At 40.5% G+C, this 1406-nt stretch overlaps 1 protein-coding gene across 1 annotated transcript in view; it reads right to left on the reverse strand.

Annotated features, from left to right (window-relative positions):
- cdkn2a/b (cyclin-dependent kinase inhibitor 2A/B (p15, inhibits CDK4)) overlaps positions 1–1251 on the reverse strand; it is a 2650-nt gene extending 1399 nt beyond the window's left edge. Inside the window, exon 1 of the mRNA XM_014007735.1 lies at positions 696–1251. Coding sequence (XP_013863189.1) covers positions 696–818 — 123 coding nt within the window. The 5' untranslated portion in view covers positions 819–1251. The remainder of the gene's footprint in view (positions 1–695) is intronic.
- Positions 1252–1406: the final 155 nt, after the last annotated feature.

Below are 1406 nucleotides of genomic sequence, written 5' to 3' on the forward strand. Positions count from 1 at the left end.
TTCCAACAGGAAACAGGTCACTGAAAGCAACACTTGTATTGAACATTCTGCCTTTAATTTCATCCGTATGTGTGCATAAAATGCCCCTTTTTAACGTGATAAATGTGGAATTATTTTCTAATATCAAACTTGATATTGAACCTCTGCACGATGCATAACCTGATAACAACATGTTTAATACTGTTGAAACTTTTACAAAAACTAAGCACATATAAGAACAGTGTAGGTGTCATGGTTATTATGTTTTTTAATTAGGGGAAAAACAAGCCTCGTTATTGTGGTTGCGTTAGGAATTAGGAAATGTGTAAAAGCCTGAGGGCAATTATATATTTTTCGAGCTTATATAGCAATTTAAACGTGTTCTCTTTATTTATAAACTGTTATGATGTGCGAAAGAGTAGCTGCTTTAATTTAATCCGAACATGTAGATTAATGTTATTGACAAAAAATGTCCCGTCGTTCAAAGGCTAAACGCAGTTTCGTTTCATTTAGAGGCGGACATTTATTTGACATTATTTTTTTTAAACAAATAGTCCATTTCTTGTTGTTTGTCGGTAAAAACAAGTTTTAGGCTGAGTTTTTATTTCTGTAAAGCTCGCACAAAGTGTTGCTAGTTTGCATTAGCGCGCAGCTGATGATAATAAAGTTATCTCTCTGTGTGTTTTGACACATTTACATACAATGGAAATACCGACCTGTAGGGCCGTTCGTCCGAACTGGTTCTTCCCGTTAACGTCGGCTCCTTTCAGCAGAACAGCCTCCACACCGGCCGTGTTTCCCTTCGCTGCAGCTGTTGTCAGGTCATCCTGGAGAGTCATGTCCGCGAACCCGCAGCGGCGATGTCGTCGACGCGCTTCTTGTTTGACAGGTAAGCAGCAAGCTATTTTGAGGATATATTTTTTTTTGTCGAACTTTCCTCTTTTTTCCCCCCGAGTGGTGGTGTTGCGTTTATTATTTCAGTCCAGACTCTAAGTTCGTGTTTTCGTGCTGAACACCGGTTGCCAGAACCGGGTCAGTAAACCGTGGCTGTCCGGCTGTCGTCTGGTTGTGTCTGGGCTTGTTTTCAGTAATGAATGGGTGGCGTCATTGGCTGTGACTGAATCGGTGAGTGCGCATGCGCAAAGGAATAGGGGTTTGACCAATGGGCTTGATAGCTGCCCCACAGCGCACACTTTGATTGGTTCTCGTAGTAAACGCTGTTGTTGGACTGTCAGGGGCATAAATGTGAACTCAGCATGTTTTGGAGAAGGGGTCTAGCTGCAGCAGTTGCAGGATATTATTGATTTTACAAGTCTTTCTGAAGGTAATTTGCATATGCAGTGCTATAATTATGTTATAAACCCTATACAGATTATAATAATAATAATTAGTAGCCTATTTGTAACTTTACGAGGCTAGTTTAGCAG

Source organism: Austrofundulus limnaeus, unplaced genomic scaffold (assembly GCF_001266775.1).
Source record: "Austrofundulus limnaeus strain Quisiro unplaced genomic scaffold, Austrofundulus_limnaeus-1.0 Scaffold44, whole genome shotgun sequence".
Classification (NCBI taxonomy): Eukaryota; Metazoa; Chordata; class Actinopteri; order Cyprinodontiformes; family Rivulidae; genus Austrofundulus; species Austrofundulus limnaeus.